The sequence below is a fragment of the Chinchilla lanigera genome, unplaced genomic scaffold (assembly GCF_000276665.1).
Source record: "Chinchilla lanigera isolate Chin_1 unplaced genomic scaffold, ChiLan1.0 scaffold00144, whole genome shotgun sequence".
Classification (NCBI taxonomy): domain Eukaryota; kingdom Metazoa; phylum Chordata; class Mammalia; order Rodentia; family Chinchillidae; genus Chinchilla; species Chinchilla lanigera.
In genome coordinates this window covers 1893066-1914708 of record NW_004955545.1, presented here as the reverse complement: position 1 = coordinate 1914708, position 21643 = coordinate 1893066, and the positions used below count along the sequence as shown (strand labels likewise).

Sequence of the window (21643 nt, the reverse complement as noted above, 5' to 3'; positions counted from 1 at the left end):
GATGATGGCTTCCTTCAGAGGCTTTGAAACACTTCTTTTCATAGGCACATACACACACATAGGGTTGAAATATTAGCAGTATTTTATTTGTTGGGTCACACAAGCACAAATACTGTTAACATCTAATATATACAGGTTTTGATTTAACATACTAGGGGCAGGGGTAAAGAGCTAGAATTAGCTCCTAGCGCTGCACTGTACCCTTCCCTACATAGTGTTCCTTGGTTGCCTATGTAGTCTGCACTGTACAATTATGTGACAAAAAACAGTATATTTAAAGTGTGCAATCTTATGGGGCTACATTCCTAGGTGTTTATGGCTACATATGCTGCAGGTTGGACAAAATTGTTCTAGACCATGGTTTGGTGCATTTACCCTCTGGACAATTGTGATATTTAAGTCTACTCCCTTTTTACCTTTTTCCTTCTCTTCCCTCTTCCCTTTTCCCTTCCCTTTTCCCTCCTTTTCCTTTCCCTTTTCCCTCCTTTTCCCTTCCCTTTTCCCTTCCCTTTCCCCTTCCCTTTTCCCTTCCCTTCACTTTTCCCTTCCCTTCCCTTTTCCCTTGCTTTCCCTTGCCTTCCCTTGCCTTCCCTTGCCTTCGCTTCCTTTCGCCTCCCTTGCCTTTCCCCTTCTCCTTCCCCTTCCTCTTCCTCTTCCTCTTCTTGTTCCTTCCCCCCTTCCCTTCTCCCTTCCCTTCTCTTCCCCCTTCCCCTGTCTTCTCCTCCCTTCCCCTCTCTTTCCCTCCTCTTCCTTTTCGTAGCCTTTTAGAGATTTTTCTTAACGTTTTCTATGGCCAGTAGTGCAATAAACATTATAACTTATGCTAGTTTAAGTTACTTTGTTGTAATAAAGATTTTTTGTAGTATTTAATGAGCCATTTGGCTAGAAGTAAAAATCCCCTGATTGTTTTATAAGAAATGGCATTCATTGTTAATTTTAGAGCAGATTTTCTTGCCTCTTGTTTTCTTTCTAAAGTAGAAAGGAAAATTTTGTTGTAAATTTCCTACAAAAATTTGAATTTAACTTCGTTGCAATATCATGTGGCCTCTATGTCATTTCAGAAATTGTCAGAATGGTACATTCTTCCTTCTCCAGCAATATTTTAGAAATTGGGAGTCATAATACTTACATTTATCACAGTAACTTTTTTTTTTTGGCACCAGGAATTGAACTTGGGACCTTGCGCTTTCCAGGCAGGTGCTTGTACTGCTGAGCTATATCCCCGGCCCTATCACAGTAACTTATAAGGCAATGGTACATTTCTTTTTCGAAGTTAAATTCCAATTTTGTAATTTTGTAGAGTAAGTTGTTATATATAAGCACAGTTTAGCTAACATGCTTTTTGACAAATGAAAAATAGAATTTAATTTATTTTAAAAATAGAAGATAATTAAAAACTAAAAATTGGTTGAGCAGAAAGAACTTGGGGAGAGTAGATATTTCACTACCACTGTGTACTCATTATAAATTAGTTCAGATTGGATGGTTACTTGGTGTTATCTTGAGTAAGATGTTGTCATCTGTTTAGTTTATGATGCTTTAGCCTATATGCATATATTTAATCAGTGCATTGAACAAATAAAATGTATAGGCACATCGCCAGGTGTGGTGGCACACAGCTATAATTCCTGTATTTAGGAGGCTAAGGCAGGAGGATTTTGTTGCAAGTTCTAGACCAGCCTGGGCTACAAAGTGAGTTCAAGGTCAGTCTGAATTGCATAGTGAGACCCTGTCTCAAAAAAAGACAAAGAAAAGTATGTTCACAATTATAATTTCCCTTCCAAAAGATAATTTTTTTGTGTAGAAAAGAAACTTTTATAAATTAAAATTAAAAAATAGGTTCTTTGACCAAGTGATTTAGAATTTCCAGTGGTGTTTTTTTGTGTGTTCGTTTGTAGTACTGGGGGTTGAACCTAATACCTCTGGCATGCTAAGCAAGTGGTGTACCATTGAGTTACATCCCCAGCACTCCCCACCATTTTTTTTTTTTCTTTTAATTTTCAGAACAGGATCTCACCAAGTTGCCCAGGCTGATTTTGAACTCATGATACTCTTGCCTCAGCTTCCAGAGTAGCTGGAATTACAGGTGTGCATTGTACCTGGATATTGTAGAAAATTACTAAAACTCACATTAATTCAAGTACTAGATTTAAGGGTTGTTGCCTGAGATTTTATTAAAGTTCAGAACTGGTAGATTAATGTAGATTCTTCAGAAAATACACAAATGACAGTGATGGTACTTTAACCTCTTGCTTCATATAGATGACTTTATTGGCTACTTTTCTGTGCTACAAACAAAATTCAGTTACTTTGAGCCAGGCATGGAGGTACATAGTAGTAATCCCAGCACCTGTGAGGTGCTGTGAGGCAAGAAGATTGCTGTGAGTTTAAGGCTAGCCTGCGCTACATCATGAGCTCGAGGTCAGCTTGAACTGAACTAAGTAGCAAGACCCTGTCTCAAAAAAATATATCGATTGCTGGTTTTAGCAGTGTAGAATTTTAAAGTAAGACTTGCATGACTATTTGGGTGTTGTGCCACATGCCTTTATTTTATTTTATTTTATTTTTGGGGGTACTAGCAGTTGAACTCAGGACCTTGTGCTTGCCAGGTGCTGTGCCACAGAGCTATATCCCCAGCCCTCCACCATGCCTTTAATTCTTTTATTTTATTTTATTTGTTTTTTCTCCGGTACCGGGAACCGAACTCACGACCTTGCGCTTGCCAGGCAGGCGCTTTTGCCGCTGAGCTAGATCCCCAGCCCCACCATGCCTTTAATTCTAGCACTCTCTGGGGACACTAACCTTTAATATTAGCACTCTCTGGGGAAGCAGGAGGATCACAAGTCCAAGCCCAACCTGGGCTACTTAGAGACTTAGTGAGACCCTGTCTTGCTAAATAGATAAATCTATCTTTGCATAGTTAATAGTGAACTGCCTTGGTCTTCATGCTGGAGTGAAAGTCTAGCAGGAATAATATTTGGTCAGATCAGTTGAACTTCTTAATGTCCCAGAACTGCAACAACAGGTGCCAGCAGAGGTTAGTTTTGAGGATATGTTGCAGTGGTTTAACTGTGAAAGAGAAGTGAGGTAGATTGGGGATTATGGGTACCACTGACAAAGCTCAGCTTGACCCTTTGGTGTTGTTGGCCTATTTAAAGATTACGGTTGCACGTGTGTGATTTTTAATCTAACCACTTCAAAATCTAATAATTTAGAATTCTCTAGGGCTGAAAATTTAGCCCAGTGGTAGAATATTTACATAGCATGCTCCAGGTTCTGGGTTCAATCCTTAAGAGGGTGGGACATAGAATTCTCTTCCAAGAGCAAATAAACTTATTTGCTGTCTCGTATCCAGTTTTCTTACCACTTTTCTTAGCTTCTATCATAAGATAAAAGGTTAAAAAAAAATACAGTATGAAATCCAGAGGCAACTTAATAACCACAGCCATTTCGTTACAAATGAGTATTACTTTGCACCAACAAATGCTTAATAGCTAGAATTAAGAGAAATATACACAAAATATAGTAAAAGGAATAGTAGCTTGTATGTTAGCTATGATTTCCCTGGAACCACTTATTATGGATATAGATCTTTCTTTAATATGGATTTATGGTATTTTTTCCCCTTAGATTATTAGTCTTTCTTATACTTTAATTTCTCAAATCTGTTCTCTAAATTAGGAGAATAGATTATCAAAAGAAGACAGTGTCAACAAAGACACCAGAAATGACTTGCATTGTTAAAGTGATGTTGTGACCAGAACTCACTCTTTAAACACTCTTTAAACAAAGTAGTACCTTTAGTTGATCTTTTCTGCTCCTTTTTTTAAGCAGTGAATTCCTGATCTATTTTACAGACTTTCACTTTCGATTTTGGAAAACATCTCAGTGTACAAACTTACAATACAGAGTTCTGTACCTATACAAGGAAGTCAGAGTTTAGCAGGGATACAGAAGCATTTTGAGAAAAAATGCACGGATTAGTCACTTTGCTTGTCACTGGTACAAAATACCTGACACCCACAATTTAAAGAAGGAGAAGTTTGTTTTGGCTTGCAGTTATTGTCTTAAGATCAGCTGGCTCTAAGGAAGAAATAGGCAGGTGGAAGGACAGGATAGAAAAAAGCTGTTCAGATCAGGATAGCCAAGAAGCAGAAAGGGAAGGGAAGTGTTCAAGAGGGAGATATACCCAGATCGTACCTCCTCCAAATGCATTCAGTGGTAAACTCATGAGTGGGTTAATCCACTAATGATTAAAGTAACCCCACAACCCACTTGTCTTCCACGAGCCCCACCTCTGAACACACTGTGGGAGACATTGTACAGCTAAATTACCATAACAGGTAGATGTGTGCACTAGCTATTTTTAGCAAAGCTGCCTTGAATTACTAACATCCAACAATATATGTGAAAGCAGAAAGATGATCCTAACAGTTGCAAAGTTTAGTAGTAAAGCAGGAAAACAAGACTGAGTGTTCTTCTAAACACCACCTTTTTATTTTTCAGCAAAATTCCTAGTAATTAGGCTGTTGTTTCTTGTCCAGTTCTTGAGTGTATGGGTAGTAAGTTCCAAAGTAACTGCTAAAGTCACAAGCACATACTGAAAATTACAAGCCAAAAGGCAGAGGAACAAGCAGTTTGTTGATTATAATGGTTTGGGCAGTTATAACAGGAATTATCAAACAGAAGTTTTTGAAGCATATTTAGTGAATTTTTTCCTTTTATTTTTCTCAAATTCAAAAATTAAATTATCTGACAGAAAAATTATAGAAATAAATTTAATATTACTAAGTTTCTAAATAAAAAACAAAAGAAAAAAGTTTATTCAGCAGAGAAAGGAAGAAAATGTTGAGGTAGAAAGACCCTGCTGGAACTTCTGAGACAATTGATCCAGTCTCTGTGCTACCATTGCATCTATTTGTTTTTAACATATGGTATGTTGTAGCATAATTAATTATTTCTTGGTAGTAATAGCTCCTGAGTGTTAGGGTTATCTTTTTACCATTTGCCTTTCATGACCAACACAGAAAATGCTTTGAAAACAGTTCACAGCCAGGCATGGTGCTGCACACCCAGCATTCTGGGAATCTGAGGCAGGAGGACTACCAAAGTCCTCCTCGACCCGGGCAACTTAGCAAGATACTGTCGCAGAACCACAGATAAAGGGCTAGGGATGTCACTCAATGCACAAAGGCCTTGGGTTCAACTCCCAGTCCTACAAAGAACAAAAAAACAGCTACTTGGAAGAATGAGCAGGAAGATTGCAAGTTTGAAGACAGCCTGGCAGCAGTCCAACACTATGCATGTTCTCCATGGCAGCAGTAAAATAAAAAGAACTAGGAATGTAGCTCAGTTTTAGAGTACTTGCCTAGTACATACAAGGCCCTGGGTTCAATGCCCAGCATGGCAGGGGGGAAAAAATTTACTGAGATTGAAAATAAGACCTTTCAGTATAAAATAAATCCCATCAGCCCAACCAAAAATACAACCCTTAAAGTATACCTTGAAAATATATTTTTTCCCCAGTCCTAAAAATGTTACTTTACTGCTCACAATTGAACTACTCATACTTTCTCTCATTTACTAAAAATATATAATAAAATTTTTGCATTTTATAATCTTTTAACACTACTACCTGGATCTGTTTTATGATTTCCTATTAAAGGCTAGTTTTGTTCTACCCATACAAGAAAGAACCTATTAATCTTATAAAAAGTCATAAAAAACTTTTCTTCAAATATTTCAGTTCAACACAAAATGGCAGATTATGCTGTTTTTAGCATCTCTGTTTAAAAACAACTATAGGTGCTTAGTTTTAAAAAATTGTACTTAGGTGTCAAACACCTTTTGAATGCATTTAACTGATCTTAGTGATATATCTACTAATGTGTGGAATGTGGTGCCTAATGAACCCAAGTGAAGCAGTTTTATTGATTACTACTGTGGGTTATTATGTTTATCCTAGTCCTTAAAAAAAAAAAAAGAGAGAGAGAGAACATTTTGGAGTTTAGTCTTCTTAGATCTAACCAGGGAATTTGAGACTTGCCTGTACTCTGTGGACTTGATGTCATCTATGAATTCGTTCTTTCTTGTGCAGTTTATGAAGAATTCAAGTCTTAATTATCCCACTGCTATCTTTTCAGTCCTGTGTTCTTGTTAAGAAAACCTATTGAAGCAAGACCTGAGGGTTAAGTCCTACTGTGATGAATTCTGTTGCCTTACTGTCTTGGAATCATTTACTTTGGAAGCTGTTTGAGCTAGAGGCATTTGGAAGAAGAGAAGAGAACCCTAGGTAGGAGGCCTATGTTCTCCATGGCAACAGCAATTTCCCTGGAACTTCACATTTCCTTCAACTTTTTTTTCTCCTTTTACATACATAGGACAGATAGCTAAGGTGGCAGTTGTGATCTTTTAGCCTTTGAAACAAAACAAGTGGCCACTCTTCCCATTTTGAAGTATATGCTCCTATAAGTGGAGGGGACAGCCAGATCCTTTCTGTTGTGCCATGCAACCTCTGCTGTAAATGTACCAGAAAGATCTAAGGCTACCATGATTAGTTTTAATAAGGTTCATTCCCAATTCTTCCTTTTTGTATTAGAAACTTCTCTAAAAAGTGTTACATTTGCCTGATCAAGCAATTTACTGCTTAATGTAGAATGTAAGGTATGTCTACTTGAGTCTATATTGTGGTTTATTTTAAGGGAGAACATATGGAGGCTGAATGTTTCTAATGTTGATCTTGTGAATGAGAAAAGTTATTATTGAGCCAAATTGTTGGAAGACATAGCTTCCATAGTACTAGAGAATTAAGCCTAAATATCATTACCTTTTTATTTTGACATCTTAAATATCATTACTCTGACTTATTGTATCCCATACTATTTTTTATGGTTCTTTGTATCTTTCATTTTAATGATTATAAATCACTCCAGAGATACTCACATACAAGACTGCTAAATAAAAGCATATTAGTAATTCATTCTGGGATACAGTTGGATGAAAATTATTGAAAACTTCTGGGGAGAGATCAGAACTAAAGGGCTATGTAATAAAACCTGGAAATTTTATAAAAGCTGATTAATTGGGAGACATGATTGACTGTATGGTGACAGAAGTTGCTTCCTGCCTGGCCTCACTTTGTGAGTCAGAATTATTGAGTGTATAGGTCTAAATTGAACTTGCACAACTAATCAGATAGGGATTTGTGGGGAGAAATCGTAATAGAAAGATTATAGATTAAGTCACATATGTTCTGTTGCAGTGACTTTTTTCGTATTGGAAATAAAGTAAGTGTAAAAAACAATCTAAAGACTTGTGCTTGGGCCTAGGATATAGCTCAGCAGCACAAACACCTGCCTGGCAAGCATGAGGTCATGAGTTCAATTCCTGGTACCAAAAAAAAAAAAAAGACTTGTTCTCTACTGTGGATCATGAGATAAATTGTTGGTATCTTACGATCATATAGCAATAAGAGCTTTTTACTGATGGAAGTTCATCTCACATAATTTGTGTATTTTTGCCATTCTTCAAATATGTTCTAAAGAAACTACTTGCTTTAGTAACATGTTTAGGCCTATTTTTAATTATAGCGGGATCAATATAGTATATGAGAATGAGTATAGAATTTGAGCTTCGATTTGGGCTTCAGTTAGTCCAGCACCTAATGGCATAGTAAGCCACGTGGTGGCATATACCTATAATCCCAGATACTGAGGCAGGATCACAAGTATGAGGCCATCTTGAGCAATTTGGTGAGATTTTTGTCTCAAGATAAAAAATGAAAAGGGCTGCTGAGCATGTAGCTCAGTGATAAGAGTGCGCGTGGGTTTGGTCCTTAGTATCAGAAAGGAAGGGGTTGGGGGGAGGAAAGGAAGAAAGAGAGGATGGAGGGGCGGGGAAGTCCATAGTGGTTCTGCTTTTGTTTTTGTTTTTTGAGGCTGGGACTCAGCATGTAGTTCAGGCTAGCCTCAAACTCCTGCTTCATCCCGTGCACCCAGCATGCCCATACAATACGCTTTTTGTTTTGTTTTGATTTGTTTTCCTTCCAGTACCAGGAATTGAACTCACTACCTTGCGCTTCCCAGGCAGGCGCTGTGCTGCGGAGCTAAATCCCCGGCCTCATGATATGCTTTTGAATAGAAAATGGTGATTTTCCATTAAAATGTTTGATTTAATTTTTTTTCCTTTTTTTTGTTCAGCATTTTCATCTTTCTTAGATGTTTTTGTTTTTTTTGATTAACTGACACAATCTGAAACTGTAAATTTCTTAAAAATGATTTTTGAATATTTTCAGAAGCAGATTTAAAACTCTTGCTCTTTTGTTTAAAACTAATTAATTAATTAATTTTGGTTTTCTTGAGACAGGGTCTCGCTCTGCAGTTCAGGCTGACCTTGAGCTCACTTTGTAGCCCAGGTTGGTCTTGAACTGCAACAATCCTCCTGCCCCAGCCTCCCTAGTGCTGAGATTACAGGTGTGCACCACTACACTGGGCTAAGACTTTTACACTTATATTTCTAATTTCTAACATTTTTATAAGTGACTTAGGTTTCATACAATCATTTGGCAAAATATATCCATAAATCTTATAGGTAGAGACATTGCAAAGAAGGTATGGTTTGTAAGATTCCATTTGTATTTCAGCTTTCATTACATGCTCATAGTTTCAGTATCTCCTCCACCATAGAACAAAAGGAGGAACTTTGCAGTGAGTGTCATATAAGAAAGTAATGTACACTTTGGTTTTGAGACAGTATCTCATTATGTAGTGCACATTAGCTTCAAACTCACAGCGGTCCTCCTGCCTCATCCTCCAGAGTTCTGAGATTGATATAGGAGAAATATAACTCCCAACCTGTTAGATGGTCAGATGTGCCAAGTTCATGTCCCCTGAATTAAAGAATGAATTCAAAAGCACAGTGAAGGTGGAGCCGGGCAGTGACCCATACCTGTAATCCTAGCACTCAGGAGGCTAAAGCAGGAGGATTACTGCGAGTTTGAGCCAGCCTGGGCTACAAAGTGATTTCAAGGCCAGTCTGAACTGCATAGTGAAACCTTGTCTTAAAAAAAAATAAAGCAAAAAACCAAAACAATGGAGGTTAACAGTACGAAATTTTTATTGGGAGATGGCTCCTGAGAGGCCGGAAGGTGTCCCAAGTGGGTTGCTACCAAGGCCCTTTGTCAGGGGTAATTTATATAACAAGGTCACAATGTGTGTACAATGTGGGTCAAACTATAATCAACCTATATGACTACAAGTATAGGGAAGCAGGGCACTCAGGGTATATGACATTGTTAACCTTGGTTTATCTGTGACTTCTAAAACAGGAACATTTTGGGGAAGGGGTGGGTCCACATGTTCTGGTCACCCACCTTGGTATCTGATATGTATCTAGACTTAATGTACTGGGTGGTACTAATTACTGTATAGCCCTAAATTCTGCCTGTCTCTTAGGGAAGTATGAGAGTCTGGCCATTGTGACTTTATCCTGGGGTCTCTCCTTCTTCAAATGTGTCTCCAGCCACAATTCTGATGTCTGATGACTTCCTTGAGAGTCCACTCTCTCTCTTGACTGTATATTAATTTGTCTAACTTAGCTGCCTATAATAGAGTTACAGCCATAGCTCACCACACTTTGCAGAGTATACCCTTCAGATGCATTGTTGGTGGTGCATGTTTGTGATCCCAGCTGTACTGAGCCAGGAGGATAGGGAGTTCCTGGCCAGCCTGAGCTACACAGGAAGGTAAAGTTGAAGGCTGGCCTGGACTATATAATGAGACTATTGCACAAAGCCACAAACAAAACAAAACCCCAAAAACCAAGTAGCTTGCTTAGAAAAGTGGCTTGCCAGTTAAATGTTACCAGGTTCTTGTCTTGAACAATGAATTGAACGGAACAAGGAAAATGCAGCGGTAAAGTTTATTCAAGAAAGGAAAAGTGAAGAGTAGGGGAGAAGCTAGCTCTACAGAGCAAGCTTAAGCCAAGTAAAAGAAAAAAAACCATAAAGGACACTTTGGAGAAAGCAGCGGGTACTACCCTGAAAAAATGCAAGATAGCAAGCTCTTCATAGCTCACCTCTCCTTTTATGCTGTCGAAGTCTCAGAACCCTCGAGAGCTTCTGCATCCGGGTCCTGAGAGGCGGAGCTGGCATCCCATGCCTCAGGCTGCCTGTTAGGCTGCTCGGGAGAAATCCGTGTGCTGGGCTTTGGTAACTGTTCTACCCTCACATATCTGGCTGGGATAGTGCAATTAACAAGTCATGTCTACTTCCCAGCCAGCTTTGCCACTGCCTACATTCGTGTCTTAGAAGAAAGAAAACTGTAAACAACTTCGTCTTCGTTTGTTGGTATTGTTATCTGAAGAATATAATTTTAAGCTTTCCTTTGTTCAAGCGCTCTTTTTTTTTTTCTTTCTTAACGTTACTGAACTACATCCCTAGCCGTTGTTATTTTCATTTTGAGAAAGACTCTGGCTGACTTGCCTAATCTGATCTCACATTTAAAGATTCTCTTGCCTCACTTAGCCTATAGCTGGGATTACAGACATGCCCCAGGATGCCTGGCTACCCCTTGTGTTTGTGATAATAGCTATTCAAAGGGATGTGGTTTTGATTCACATTGATGATTACTAACAATTAGCATTTTTCATATACTACCCGTGGTTCATTTTATGTGTTCTTTCAAGTTTTGGCCCATCTTTTAATAGGATATTTAATTTTTTTAATAAGTTGTATATGTTGGTATTAATCTTTTATCAGATGTATAGTTTGCAAATGTTTTCTCCTATTGTAGAAGTTGACTATCTTGCCAGATTCATTTTTGGAGTCTTTTGTTCCACTATAGATCAGAACAGAAATAAATTTAAAAAATTAAAAAACAATAAAAGCTGGGCATGATGGCACACACCTGTAATCCCAGCACTCTGAAAGTCTAAGGCAAGAAGATTGCAAGTTTAAACCCAGCCTGGGCAATTTAGTGACTTAGCAAGATCCTATCTCAGAATAAAAAAGGGCTAAGGATGTAGTTTAGTGCAAGGACCCCGGGGTCAATCTGCAATACCACAAAATTAATTAAACTAAAAAAAATCTATGAAATAGGGTTTTTTTTTTTTTAATTATTTGGTAGTTACCATATTAAGGCTTGAAGTCAACCACTTTCATGATCATGACTCAACATTTTACTTTCGCAGTAATACGTATATTTTAATTTACTTCTTAAATTTCAGTACAAGATACCTGTAAGAAATTTCTTCACTTCCTATTTCAAATAGAATACTTGCTTTTATTTTAAAATAGTCCGGTCATAATCGTTAGCCTGAATGGAATACCTTGTTTATATTACTGTTCATGGTAAAGTGATAATTGGTAGTAATCTCTTTTCTCGAGTTCATTACTCACAAGTTTTATGATACCAGAAATAACATGAAAGGAGGATTTAGTAATTACTTTTCCTGAAACTGAAGCCAGATATTTTGGTAAAAATTTGTTTTTAAGTATTATTCAGTAACATCTTTTAAAAGGAGATAGTTTAAAATATTTTTATAACTTTTATTCTTTTGTATATCTCCTTTTGTAGCTTTTCATTAGTGTCTGTAAATATTTTATAGTGCTCTCACTTATCGTAGTGTTTTTGTCATTTTTTTTTATTCTTAGGCCTTGGCAGTCACACATAATAATAGTAAAATATGAAATTCCTGTTTTTGATTCTGTATTTCTTCCTATACCAGTGAGTTTGAACTTTTTGCTTGTTCTTCTGTTATTTAATTTTCTAATGAGAATTGTCTGTTTACATTTTTTGTGATGTTCATGTGGTAATAGTGGTATTTTTTTTTGCTTTTTGAAAGATGTATATACATATACAAATACAAAAGATATATACTGTTAAATTAAAAAATTAATTTTGGGCCGGGCGTGGTGGCGCACGCCTATAATCCCAGCACTCGGAGGCTGAGGCAGGAGGATCGTTGTGAGTTTGAGGCCAGCCTGGGCTACAAAGTGAGTTCAAGACCAGCCTGAACTGCATAGTGAGACCTTGTCTCAGACAAAAAATTTTACTTTCCTTTAGGTGTGGTGGCATATACCAGTAATCCCAGTGCTCTGGGAGACTGGGGCAGAAGGATTTTGAATTTGAGCTCAGCCAGGGCAACTTAGAGACTTAGCAAGACCCTGTCTCAAAATAAAGAAAAAAATTTTTTAAAGAGCTGGGAATTTAGTTTAATACAAGGGTGGGGGATATCTCCATTTTATTCTAAGCCTACTCAAGATGGGGAGTGAAAATTATGATTCTTTTTGGTTTAATGCCTTCAATAAAGCACTTCCTAAGATGAAATCAGAATTTTAAAAAAATTATTCATCACGAACAGCAAACTATTATCAAACACAACTAAGCACAATTAAGCTATATAAGAACTTTAAAGAATATGCTTTTGGATTAACTCTAATAACTATATTTGAAAATATTGAAGACTTATAAATAAGAATGAGCCTGGCCAGGTATGGTGGCCCACACCTGTAATCCCAGCATTTGGGAGGCTGAAGCAGGAGGATTGCCTAAAGTTTGAGAACAGCCTAAACTTCATATTGACCTCAAGGCCACCCTGAACTAGAGAGACCCTGTCTCAAGAAGAAAACAAAACAAAACAAAACAATAAGCCTATAAATAATTACCAGGGGCATACTTTCTTTTTTTCGTGGGGGGTGGTAAGACAGGGTCTCACCATGTAGCGCAGGCTAGCCATGAATTTATAGTGATTCTTCTGCCTCAGCCTCCCTAACACTGGGATTATAAGTATGTGCCACCATACCTAGGTGAAATGTAGTTTTTAGAAATAATACCTGCATTGAAAGTAACTATGCCATCCAGTGACTGATAGTTCATTCATCTAATTTTAAATCCATCTATAGAGAGAAAAGTGAACTGGAAATAGCATTGAGAATATTGAACTAGAAATACCATATATGTTTAAAAAAATAAAAGAAGATAAAGGATAGCAAGAGATGTTCCAATATGTTCTAACTGGAGCCCCATACAATAAGGAGTATTGAGTGGATTCGTGTTTAAAAGGATAATTTTATAGAACTGAGGATTCGGGAAGAAGTTTTGAAAAGGATTGATAAAACTTTTATGTACACTGAGACATATGTTTGTAAATCTCTAAAATATCGCAGTCCAAAGAATCTTAAAAGGAGCAAGTAAGCATGAAATAAAGGAATGACAGACTAATATCAGGTTTCTCAACAGCAACTATGAAAAGTAAGAAAAATAAAAGAATTATGTCTTCAAATTGCTGAGAAATACACCTTTCAGTTCATAACTGAGCTTCCCCAGCTGACATGATCTGGCATAATGTATTGCAGGTATAGTGTGGATGATGTGTTTTGCTGGGAGTTACAAAAACAACTATAACAAACTGTAAAACCAACAAAGGATGAAACAACAATATGCGATTGTAGGAATCAATCAGACATCAGGAGGCAATGAAACTTGAGCTATAACAACCTTAGGATTAAGAAGAAGGGAAAAAAAGTGAAGTTAAAAGCAGCACTTCACATAAAAGTGAAGTTAGAAGCAGCACTTATGAAAACAGCAGAAGAAACAAAATGGGAAGAGATGAGGAAAGTATCATATATGTGGAGAAAAGGGAAAATAAAATAAGCATAATTGGTGTCTTAATGCAGAAGTTCTAGTTCAGATCAACTTTCATTGTTGTTGTGCAGCACTGGGGATTGAATTCAGGGCCTTGGACAGGCTAGAGCTGAGCTGTGCCTCCAGCCTAAGTCATTTTTTTAAAGGTGTAACATATGGACAATTTTAGAAATACTAGGAAATGCCTAAACACAGTGATAATCCAGTAGCAATTAAATACCTCTAATACTTAAGACTGCGGTCTCTTAATACCATTTTCCATTAAGCTAACCAGAGCTTCTGTTAGCAATGACTGTTTCCAAGGGTCAGATAAGAAATAAAAAGATGATCCCAGTGATGGTGAAGAGTGAAGAAGGGCAAGAATATATTCACATTTGTAATTGCAACCTAAAGATTAAAGGGCTTTTCTCTTTTGATTACCTATTTGTATGTCTTTTTTTCCTTTTTTTTTTCTTTTTTGGTACCAGAAATCGAACTCAGGACCTTGCACTTGCTAGGCAGGTGCTTATGCTACTGAGCTATATTCCCAGCCTGAAACTTTTTAACTTTTACTCTTTTTTTTTTTGTACCAGGAATCAAACTCATGACCTCAGGCTTACCAGGCAAGCACTTATGCCACTGAGCTACATCCCCGGCCCCTCTTTTTTTTCTTTTCTCCCCAAATTTTGGTTCCTAATGACATTCATAATTAGTTATTTGATTTATATGTCTATCAATTATCTATATAAGCTTACTTCAAAATAATTATATATACCAATATTGCCATAATATGTTGTCTAGTTACAGTTTAGGATTTCTTTATGGGTATAATCTTTTTTTTGTGGGGAAGGAAGTTTCCTAGTGCTCTGTTATACAAGTGTGCTTTGGTCTGTTCAATCAGGCCCCTGTAGATAACCATTTGGATTAGGTCATAATTCTGCTATTAAAGTAGTGATCTGTTTTACAGCCTTCTAGGCATTATTTTTCTTGCTGTATGTTGGAATAAATCTTTGAAGTGTGATTCCTGGTTCAAAAGCTGTAGTTTAATATATATAGACTCTTTCTAGTTATTCCCAAATTTTCTAAGGATGGTAATATTTTATGTGTAGTATTTTTCCATACATGCTTGATTTGGTTTTGAGTCTTCTGACCTGTTCATTGGTTTTTTTAATCTTTTCATGTGTCATTAAGACAGTCTATATGTGTGTTTTTCCCAGTGAACATTGTAATCAGTTTTTATAATTCCTGAAATCTGATGGTATTATTGAACTAGCAGTAAATTTATGAATTTACATAGGAAAAATTGTCATCTTTTTACATTCTTAGGCAAAAATACACATGCCTTTATATTTCCTTAAGTCTTTCATGAGAATTTTATACTTGGGAAGAAATATTTAGTAGTTACCCCAACATAAGAGACTAATATATATGGGCCAGGGATATAGCTCAGTGGCATAAGCGCCTGCCTGGCAAGTTCGAGGTCCTCAGTTCTATTCCTGGTACCAAAAAAAAAGACTAATATATGAAGTAGTCAACTCATTTATAAAATATTCAGCAAGGATTCATTAATTAGATAGCAGTTTACAGTAAATAACTTAAGGGTTCTTCCAACTCTAGTCTTACATAAAAATATATTCCAAAGATAATAAGAAAAAAAATTTTTTTTTCTAGTTTTCCCGCATTGAGAACTCATTTAAGACTGTTAATTGAGAATGAGTTAAAGAAGTAAAGTAGGTCAGAGATTGTCCTACTTTTGTTTGAAGTCAATGAAAGAGGTAGGCACTGAACTATTGTTTGAGAGAGGGCCATAACTAAAAATATTTCTATAGCTAAAAATGCCTCTTTTCAAAAACATACTTAAAATGTATTTACTAGTCAGCCCAAAGTAAGATGAAAATAGAGACTTAATTTGCTATTTAAAACAATGTAAAAGAATATTGTAGAAATACTTCTAAAGATCTAGTTAAAAAAATATGTATATATGCATTTCTAGTATGAAAGGTCAGCAAAGACAGTATCTTGATAGCTTTTGATGTAGCAGCAGATGAGCTGATGTAGTGTACATTAGTGTAATACTAGTTTTATAAAAAGTTCTGTTATTTATTAGCCAGGCATGGTGCACGCCTGTCATCCTAGCACTTGGGAGTCTGAGATAGGAAAGATCACCATGAGTTCAAGGCCAGCCGGGGTTACATAGTGTATTCAGGTCCAAAAAGGAAAGCTCTGTTGCCTATGTTATATATGATACATAATTAATTAGTTTGTTGGATCATAATGCTAAATCAAATATAAGAATTTCTCTGAAATCTTTTTCTTGTTCAAATTTTAGGACCCTTCAAAGTTGTACAAGAAAGCAGGTGATGTTGCAGCCATTGAATGCCAATCTGAAGAAAGCATCTATCTTCATTTACAGGGAGAAAATAATCTTAAGAAACTTTCTCCAGTACACTCAGAAATGGCAGATTACATTAATGCAACACCATCTACACTTGGTGGTAGCCGGGATCCTGATTTAAAGGACAGATCGTTACTTAATGGAGGAACTAGTGTAACAGAAAAGTTGGCACAGCTTATTGCTACTTGTCCTCCTTCCAAGTCTTCCAAGACAAAACCGAAGAAGTTAGGAAATGGCACTACAGCTGGATTGGTTAGCAAGGATTTGATCAGGAAAGCAGGCATAGGCTCTGTAGCTGGAATAATACATAAGGACTTACTTAAAAAACCAGCTATCAGCACAGGAGTTGGATTGGTAACTAAAGATCCTGGGAAAAAGCCAGTGTTTAATGCAGCAGTAGGATTGGTCAATAAGGACTCTATGAAAAAACTGGGAGCTGGCACTACAGCGGTATTCATTAATAAAGACTTAGGCAAAAAGCCAGGGACTATCACTACAGTAGGATTGCTGAGCAAGGATACAGGAAAGAAGCTAGGAATTGGTATTGTTCCAGGTTTAGTGAATAAGGAGTCTGGCAAGAAGTTAGGACTTGGCACTGTGGTTGGACTGGTTAATAAAGACTTGGGGAAGAAATTGGGTTCTACTGTTGGCCTAGTGGCCAAGGATTGTGGGAAGAAGATTGTAGCAAGTTCAGCAATGGGATTGGTTAATAAGGACATTGGAAAGAAACTAGTGAGTTGTCCTGTGGCAGGACTGGTCAGTAAAGATGCCATAAACCTTAAAGCTGAAGCACTGCTCCCCACTCAGGAACAACTGAAAGCTTCTTGTAGTACAAACATCAATAATCATGAAAGCCAAGAACTTTCTGAATCTCTGAAAGATAGTGCCACCAGCAAAACTTTTGAGAAGAATATTATACGGCAGAGTAAAGAAAGCATATTGGAAAAGTTCTCAGTCCGAAAGGAAATCATTAATTTGGAGAAAGAAATGTTTAATGAAGGAACATGCATTCAACAAGACAGTTTCTCATCCAGTGAAAGGGGATCTTTTGAAACCTCAAAGCATGAAAAGCAACCTCCCGTATATTGCACTTCTCCAGACTTTCAAATGGGAGGTGCTTCTGATGCGTCTACAGCTAAATCCCCTTTTAGTGCAGTAGGAGAAAGCACTCTCCCTTCCCCATCACCTACTGTATCTATTAATCCTTTAACAAGAAGTCCCCCTGAAACTTCTTCACAGTTGGCTCCTAATGCTTTACTTTTAAGTCCTACCGCAGAACTAATGGAAGAAATTTCTGAATCTGTTGGAAAGAACCAGTTTACTTCTGAAAGTACCCACTTAAATGTCAGTCATAGGTCAATGGGTCCTGGCATAAGTATTGAGTGTAAAGGAATTGATAAAGAGCTAAATGATTCAAAAACTACACATATTGATATTCCAAGAATAAGCTCTTCCTTAGGAAAAAAGCCAGGTTTGACTGAATCCAGTATTCATACAGTTACTCCTTCAGTTGTGAACTTCACTAGTTTATTTAGCAACAAACCTTTTCTAAAACTTGGTGCGGTAACTGCATCAGACAAACACTGCCAAGTTGCTGAAAGCCTAAGCACTAGTTTGCAGTCCAAACCTTTAAAAAAAAGAAAAGGAAGAAAACCTCGGTGGACTAAAGTGGTGGCAAGAAGCACATGCCGGTCTCCAAAAGGGCTAGAATTAGAAAGATCAGAGCTTTTTAAAAATGTTTCATGTAGCTCACTATCAAGTAGTAATTCTGAGCCAGCCAAATTTATGAAAAACATTGGATCATCTTCATTTGTTGATCATGACTTCCTTAAACGCCGATTGCCAAAGTTGAGCAGATCTGCAGCTCCTTCTCTTGCTCTCTTAACTGATAGTGATAAACCATCTCATAAATCATTTGCTACTCACAAACTATCCTCCAGTATGTGTGTCTCTAGTGACCTTTTGTCTGATATTTATAAGCCCAAAAGAGGAAGACCTAAATCTAAGGAGATGCCTCAACTAGAAGGTCCACCTAAAAGGACTTTAAAAATCCCTGCCTCTAAAGTTTTTTCTTTGCAATCTAAGGAAGAACAAGAGCCCCCAATTTTACAGCCAGAAATTGAAATTCCTTCCTTCAAACAAAGTCTGTCTGTATCTCCTTTTCCAAAAAAGAGAGGCAGGCCTAAAAGGCAAATGAGGTCACCAGTCAAGATGAAGCCACCTGTACTATCAGTAGCTCCATTTGTTGCTACGGAAAGTCCAAGCAAGCTAGAGTCTGAAAGTGAAAACCATAGGAGTGGCAGTGATTTCTTTGAGAGTGAAGATCAGCTTCAGGATCCAGATGATTTAGATGACAGTCACAGGCAAAATATCTGTAGTATGAGTGACCTTGAGATGGAACCAGATAAAAAAATTACCAAGAGAAACAATGGACAATTAATGAAAACAATTATCCGCAAAATAAATAAAATGAAGACTTTAAAGAGAAAGAAACTGTTGAATCAGATACTTTCAAGTTCTGTAGAATCAAGTAGTAAAGGGAAAGTGCAATCCAAACTCCATAATACAGTGTCAAGTCTTGCTGCCACATTTGGCTCTAAATTGGGCCAACAGATAAATGTCAGCAAGAAAGGAACCATTTACATAGGAAAGAGAAGAGGTCGCAAACCAAAAACTGTCTTAAATGGCATCCTTTCTGGTAGCCCTGCCAGCCTTGCTGTTCTTGAGCAAACAGCTCAGCAGGCAGGTGGGTCAGCATTAGGACAGATCCTACCCCCTTTACTGCCTTCATCTGCTAGCAGTTCTGAGATTCTTCCATCACCCATTTGCTCACAGTCTTCTGGGACTAGTGGAGGTCAGAGCCCTGTAAGTAGCGATCCAGGCTTCATTGAACCCAGCTCAGTGCCATATTTGCATTTACATTCTAGACCAGGCAGTATGATTCAGACTCTTGCAATGAAAAAGGCTTCAAAGGGGAGGAGGCGATTATCTCCTCCTACTTTGTTGCCAAATTCTCCTTCGCACTTGAGTGAACTCACATCTCTGAAAGAAGCTACTCCTTCCCCAATCAGCGAGTCTCATAGTGATGAGACCATTCCTAGTGATAGTGGAATTGGAACAGATAATAACAGCACATCAGACAGGGCAGAAAAGTTTTGTGGACAAAAAAAGAGGAGGCATTCTTTTGAGCATGTTTCTCTGATTCCCCCTGAAACATCTACAGTGCTAAGCAGTCTTAAAGAAAAGCATAAACACAAATGTAAGCGCAGGAGTCATGATTACCTCAGTTATGACAAGATCAAAAGGCAGAAACGAAAACGGAAAAAGAAATATCCCCAGCTCCGAAATAGACAGGATCCAGACTTTATTGCAGAGCTGGAGGAACTAATAAGTCGTCTAAGTGAAATTCGGATCACCCATCGAAGTCATCATTTTATCCCCCGAGACCTTCTGCCAACTATTTTTCGAATCAACTTTAATAGTTTCTATACACATCCTTCTTTTCCTTTAGATCCTTTGCACTATATTCGAAAACCTGACTTAAAAAAGAAAAGAGGAAGACCCCCTAAAATGAGGGAGGCAATGGCTGAAATGCCTTTTATGCATAGCCTTAGTTTTCCCCTTTCTAGTACTGGATTCTATCCCTCTTATGGTATGCCTTATTCTCCTTCACCCCTTACAGCTGCTCCTATAGGATTAGGTTACTATGGAAGGTATCCTCCCACTCTCTACCCACCTCCTCCATCTCCTTCTTTTACCACTCCACTTCCACCACCTTCCTACATGCATGCTGGTCATTTACTTCTTAATCCCACTAAATACCATAAGAAAAAGCATAAGCTTCTTCGACAAGAGGCCTTCCTTACAACCAGCAGGACTCCCCTCCTTTCCATGAGTACTTACCCCAGTGTACCTCCTGAAATGGCTTACGGTTGGATGGTCGAGCACAAACACAGGCACCGCCACAAACACAGAGAACACCGTTCTTCTGAACAACCCCAGGTTTCCATGGATGCTGGCTCTTCTAGATCTGTCCTGGAGTCTTTGAAGCGCTATCGATTTGGAAAGGATACTGTTGGAGAGCGATATAAGCATAAGGAAAAGCACCGGTGTCACATGTCCTGCCCTCATCTCTCTCCTTCGAAGAGTTTAATAAATAGAGAAGAACAGTGGGTCCACCGAGAACCTTCAGAATCTAGTCCATTAGCCTTGGGATTGCAGACACCTTTACAAATTGACTGTTCAGAAAGTTCTCCAAGTTTATCTCTTGGAGGATTCACTCCCAACTCTGAGCCAGCCAGCAGTGATGAACATACAAACCTTTTCACAAGTGCAATAGGCAGCTGCAGAGTTTCAAACCCTAACTCCAATGGCCGGAAGAAATTAACTGACAGCCCTGGACTGTTTTCTGCACAAGACACTTCACTTAATCGGCCTCACAGAAAGGAGCCACTGCCTTCCAGTGAAAGGGCAATACAGACATTGACAGGTAAGAGGGTAACTTTGTTGTCAGTCATTTATGTTACAGCAATAAGTTTATGTTCCCACTGGTTGTCCGATACATACTTGTTGAAGTTTTAATGGATCTTCCTTTTTTTAGTTTTATTTTTATAAATGTACTTTGAGATCTTTGTTCTAATTTTCCTTAGAGGTAAAAAGTATGATATTTCTTAGCATTACTTTGGTGTTTGAAAAGAGGTGTCATTGTCAAAACAAAAGCACAATATTTGGAATCCAGGAAAAATGGTTTATCTTTCTGTGTGTGGTTTCCTTAATGAGAAATCAATTAGAGGTTTGTATAACAAATTTTAGTGGAAGAGATAGCTTAATAAAATCACATTTAGTTTCATTAAAATTGTGATAATGGGAGAGAGAAAGAGCAGGCATCTATAAAAGCGTGAAATGGTCTACTCAGAAAAGACTTCCCTACGAAAGTGACCTTAAACTGAGAACTGAAGGATGAATAGCAGTTATGGGGTTAAATAGTACTCTACTCACTCATTTAACTCATTTGCTCGTACTTTTATAGAATTTTAAAAATATCAGCACTTTCTAATCACTGGCATATAGTAAAGGCCTGGTATCTGACCTCATTCATTTTCAGTTTAGTGAAGGAAGACATATTCAGAGTAGAGTGGTAAGCCAATAAATAGCATAATTGAAGAAAATACTGTAAAATTAATGTAATAGAATGCTGTGAAGTTAATACATCAGAATAAAGAGGTAAAACTAAAGGACAAGGGAAAGGGGATCTACATAGAATTACTAAGTCATGGTCAGAGGATAAAACGTTGGGACTTGAAAAATGAGAAGCAGTAGTGAAGTACATGTTTTAAGAACCTGAACAGGGAAAGAAACTTAAATATTAGACAAACTGAAAAAGGCTTCATTGTGGTAGAAGAAGTAATAAAAAAGAATAATAAGAGATGTGGTGAAAGAAAGAGACCAGTCAGTGTAGTAAAGATTTTGGATTTTCTTCTAAAAGCAAAAGACAGGAGAATTTGTGGTGGCACACACCTGTAATTGCAGTATTTGAGAAGCAGAGGCAGGAAGATCACTGCAAGTTTGAAGCCAGCCTGCACAACGTAGTGAGCTCAAGGCCTGTCTGAACTACATACATAGCAAG

The 21643-nt window shown here is 37.6% G+C and overlaps 1 protein-coding gene across 3 annotated transcripts in view; it reads left to right on the top strand.

Moving 5' to 3' along the window:
• Positions 1 to 21643, top strand: part of Ash1l (ash1 (absent, small, or homeotic)-like (Drosophila)) — a 171752-nt gene that overhangs the window by 35948 nt on the left and 114161 nt on the right. For all 3 annotated transcript variants that reach the window (XM_013508235.1, XM_013508236.1, XM_013508234.1), the window contains exon 3: positions 15952 to 20506. In XM_013508235.1, the coding sequence (XP_013363689.1) occupies positions 15952 to 20506 (4555 nt within the window). The remainder of the gene's footprint in view (positions 1 to 15951; positions 20507 to 21643) is intronic.